Genomic DNA, 5,000 nt, shown 5'->3' with positions numbered 1-5,000 from the left:
TTTCAGTCATATTATAATTTTTCAGCGTTCCTTTTCTATTAAGTTTACCAGCGTTTTAATAGAATCTCAAAAGCCTTATAAAGGCCTGGCCAAAAGATCGCAACATTTCAACGCAACATCTTGCAACATTATTGCATGATGTTGCGACATGTGTTGAATGGACTGGACAAACGCACGCAACATATCGCAACAGGGTGGCCAAACGTACGCAACATGTTGTGCCCAACAATGTTGCAAGATGTTGCGTTGAAATGTTGCGAGCGTTTGGCCAGGCCTTTAAGAATTAAAAAGATTACAAGGGCTCTAATGGCAAGGAGTAATGAAAATAGATTTTAAACTCGAAAAAATGGTCTATTTTTTTTTTCATCAATTTCTTGCACTTAAATGAACTTTTGGTCTTGGACAAAATCTAATACATAACAAAAAACATAGCTCTTCAAGCTACTATTCATCCCATAACTTTTCCATCCATTAGCAGAAATGTTTTAAAGTGAACATGAAAGTAAAGATAATGGGCGATCCCTTCATTCTCCGCAGCTTTGAATTGACCAAAGAGCCGCTGACTTATTCTGCTGGAGCCCTTTTAAGTAGGAGGTGAGCCTTTTGGAGACGATGAAATGAAAAAAAAAAAAAACAGAATTCACCTAGTTTGAATGGCAATGAAGTTTTGAAGAAAGAGGAATTATCCTGCTACGTGTTCATGTTCCCTACAAACGAAAGCACACTTGGGATAATTACCTGAAGCAGTAAAAACTCCACTTTTTTTATTGACCATCTGGACAACACCAATAATACTGAAATAAAGTTAAAATGGTTCAAATTTGACGGAGGACTGACTGGCAAGCATGACTTCATTACATTCATTGTTTCAAGAAAGGCAGTAACATTGTTACATCGCATTAAAATGACTGAACAAACACTCACTTTCCTCTAATAAAGATGGGCATACATAATAAGGTGTTTGTAGTGTAGCCTGTCTGAATGTCAATTTCCCTGGGAAAAAATAAACCACATTACTTTCAGCATATACTCACTCTATTTATTTTATTTTATTAACTTTGCCAGTCAAGCCGGCAGGGCGCCACAACAACTTCCGCCAATTACTGTGGCCCCTTTTTTTACCCTCCCAACCATGATACACAACAGAAGACAGACCACAACACCGGGAACTACGTGCCCTACTCTTAACGACAAGTGTGTGGGTTCTTTTACGTCCCACAGGATTATTAACATTGAAGGGTTGTGAGACGGGACCTCCGGCTTATCGTCTTTATCCGAGAAGACTTGAAAGTCTAACCATTTGCAGATGTAGTTACAAAGGCAGCACTTTCTCCTCAGTTATTTAAAGACCCTGAGTGTTGGTCCGGCCGGAATTGAACTCGCGACCTTCCGCGTGACAGCCCGGTTCTCAACCAACTGAGCCACCGGTGCGCGGTGCTCTACGGTGATTTCTAGGTTGAGTCATTGCGGCATACAATAACATTTTTGGTTATTGCTTTCAAGCTAAGTAAATTATTGATTATCTACACAGACTTTCGTTTCCTGAAGCTCATTGCTAGGACACAGGAAGTAGTCATCTGAAGACTCTCAGGTTAAAGCTTCCGGATTTGTGGTTTCTATACCAGTATCAATGTACTAATGATATCAGTTCAGTTCATTTTGATGACTACAAACAAGGGTTTTTTTTACACAGATGGAGCAAACACTAAGATACCGCTTATACATCTCCGTTATTGTGGCTCTCCTAAGTTACATTTATTTCAGAGAGTCATTCCCCTTTTGTAGTGTTGACGGTTTTATTAAATTTTACAAAAAACAAACAACCCTGTAGCTATGCCACTAGTACAAATAGCGCGTTACGAAGAGATTTATTTTCGATCATGATTCGAGGATATATGAACCCACTTTAATGCCTAGCTCTCACAAGTGTCCTATAGTTTAACTGTTGAGCATCCGAACTAGTAATCGAAAGGTCGGAGGTTCGACTCATGCAAAGAAACACTCGGATTTATTTCCGAGTATGCTAAGTGACGGTGACGCCTTTGAAAACTATATCTCTTCATTTGATTCACCGGTCGGGGTTAAAGGAGCAATGTCATGCAAAATTTGTTATTTTTAGGTTAAAACGGGGTAAAAATAAAATTTAGTGGTTTAGTTCGCACGTACAAAATTCCTGACGACCCACTGACAAGATACGAAATATATTTATGGCACAGAGCGATTCGTATTTAATTTTTGACAACTTTCTGAAGACACCGTTTCCAAAGTTGAAAAAATACTAACAGTTTTTTCAAGTTTCAATCCATCTCCATCCTCTCCTTCATCCTTGGCTGCAGACAACAAAAAATAGCTTCAGTGCACTTCAATGGTTTTTGGCAACAAAAGTACAGCATTATTTTTTTGGTCTTCATTGATGCAAAGTCTGACGTTTGACTAAAATAGCGTGCCACTGCCCCTTTAACAAATAACATATCTTTTAGTTCAATCACAAATAAAATGTTGTTGTTGTAGCAATCAGATAGATTGTTGCACTGTCTACAAATAAATAGCACAATGATTCTGTGGGAACATCGCCCTTAGTAAAAAACTACCACAATGGGCCATTTGCAGCTGGCGATCATATGGTACAAAAACCGCCACACTGGAGAGCAAATTGCGCATTGGAACATCAAAAACAAAGCAACTTAATTAAAATTATCTTTGTTTTAGATGTCCCAGTGGGCAATTTGTGTTCCAGTATGGTGATTTTTTTTTCACTTGCTGCAAAAGGCCTATTTACCTGTTGAACCGTTCATCATGGTATGCATCAGTGATATTCAGTGTTTCTCCAGTAGTTGCCACATGTCCAGCGACACCCTTAGATTTTGGGAATCTGGCAAACAATAAGACCAGTAAGGAATAACATCATCATCATCATCTTTGGTAAACTTTACTTATGGAATTGTCGGAAGACAGACAGATTCAAGAGAAATGTATAGAGCAACAAGTTCCACTCTACCAGGTTTTTGTCGACTTGACAAAGGCGTTCGATACCGTCTACAGGGGCGCTCTGTGGATAATTCTAAAGTTATAGCTCAAAGCAAATATAATACTGAAAAGCTTACAGCTGTTCAAGGCAATTCAAGCTTCAAAGGATTTCAGGCGAAATGGAAACTTTTTATTAAAGTGTATTGTATCGCACTGTATTGTACCAAGTTAGCGATGTAATTATGATATTGTAAACAGAGCGAGTATTGTATTGTGCAGCAATAGTGTAAGTATCAGTAGTTGTGTTGTGAGTAGCGTAATGGTTTTTTTTTTTTTTTCAATAAAGTAAAAATTGAAAAAAAGGGAATAACCTCATACATGTCGGAAAAGAGCAAAAAAGCAACTCCTGAACGAAAAATAGAACAACCTGAAATGTCTTTACTGCTTATCTGATCGCCTTGCGAAATCATTTCGAAGTCTGCCCGTACACGATGTGACCTATGTCCAACTTGTATGCCAAGGAGTTGGATGGATGTATCCTACCTATGCCAGTTATTAGTTCCTTTGTCCACGACTTAGGATCTATTTCATGCAAAGCGATGGGGCAAAATTTTGCAAAATAAGAAGGGGTCACTCATCCCTTGTTTTATGTTGAAGTCCCTATTTACCAATACACAAACTCAAGGACCTTAGAACTAAGCCTGTTCCAGGCTCCCAGATAGTAGGGAAAGAGAAAAAAATGCATGCGAAAAATGAGTGGGGGCTTGGGTCAGTTGTTTTCGTTTTCTTGACTATCTGGGAACCTGGAACAGGCCACTTAGAACTACGCAGGTCAGTCCCGAGTAAAGTGTTGACTGCGCAGTGAGTTCTGCGACTGACATTTCAACAACCTAAGACAAGGAGTCATCTCCAGTCAGTAACATGGATTGGCAGGAGCAGATGTGAACAAGATGACTAACCCCCTCAAACTGTCAAAGCAGCAAGTCGCTAGTAACAGACCTCAAGACTTTACACGCTCGGGCGATCAAATTCCATCAAATTACTTCTTATTAGGGATCAAATCTTAAACTTAAACAACCTTCTCCACAGTAAACAATCAGCCTATCGTCCATACCATTCTTGTGAAACCGCGCTTCTGAGCCTGACAGATACTTGGCTGAAAGCCATGGACTCGAGAGAGATGGTGTGTACCGTATTTCTTGACCTAAGCAAAGCGTTTGATTTGGTAGACCGCGACTTACTAATGTAAGGAGGACCGAACACAGCACTGCCATATTAATGGATCACTATCTGATGTACTAACTCTAACTTGAGGGGCACTGCAAGGGTCGATTTTAGGCCCAGTACCCTTCTCTTTGTATATCAACGACCTACCACTTGCAATTCCCAATTCTAATGTTGATATATACGCAGGTGATACTACTCTATGGGAGACCAACAGTGATCTCTTACATGTCCAGCAAGATCTTTAGGACAGTCTCAATAAAGCAAGCAGTTGGTTCTCTCTAAATAAGTTGGTCCCCAATACGAAAAAGACGAAGCAGTTAGTTATTGGAACTAGTCAAAAACTGTCACACTCTGGAAATCCAGAAGCTAACTGGGACGATCATATTGACTATCTCATAAATTAGTTCAACTCTAGAATCTGCTTCCTTAAAAGAGCTAAAACATACCTTAGCTATTCGTTAAGGCAATTATTATACAATGCATGGATTAGACCATTATTTGAGTTCTGTTGTACTGTATGGTAAATATCAAAAACGAAAATCCTTTTATTAACAATGCAAAACGATGTGCGAGGTTAATTTTAGAAGCTAGTGCTTCTGAAATTTCAGTCCAACGTTTTAGTAAGTTAGGTTGGATTCCTGTTGACAACATCATACGACTAAGGAAACTTTGCATAATGCACAAGATTAAAAATGGCAAATGCCCCGACTATTTTAAAGAGTATACTTCTTCTGTAAATGATAAGCATAGATATAATACTAGGGCGTCAACAAACAATCTGTTATTCATTCCTTTTTTTCGTACAA

General features: G+C 38.9%; 1 protein-coding gene across 1 annotated transcript in view; it reads right to left on the bottom strand.

The window, feature by feature from the left end:
* The window catches only part of LOC138045886 (probable 3',5'-cyclic phosphodiesterase pde-5), a 53,731-nt gene that overhangs the window by 19,689 nt on the left and 29,042 nt on the right, over positions 1 to 5,000 (bottom strand). The window contains exons 15-17 of the mRNA XM_068892516.1: positions 2,780 to 2,872; positions 925 to 993; positions 739 to 794 (exon numbers count right to left, since the gene is read on the bottom strand). Coding sequence (XP_068748617.1) covers positions 739 to 794; positions 925 to 993; positions 2,780 to 2,872 — 218 coding nt within the window. The remainder of the gene's footprint in view (positions 1 to 738; positions 795 to 924; positions 994 to 2,779; positions 2,873 to 5,000) is intronic.

This window comes from Montipora capricornis, chromosome 4 (assembly GCF_036669925.1).
Source record: "Montipora capricornis isolate CH-2021 chromosome 4, ASM3666992v2, whole genome shotgun sequence".
Lineage (NCBI taxonomy): Eukaryota > Metazoa > Cnidaria > Anthozoa > Scleractinia > Acroporidae > Montipora > Montipora capricornis.
Note: the sequence above shows the minus strand (reverse complement) of the source record. Positions and strands in the feature narration are given on the sequence as shown.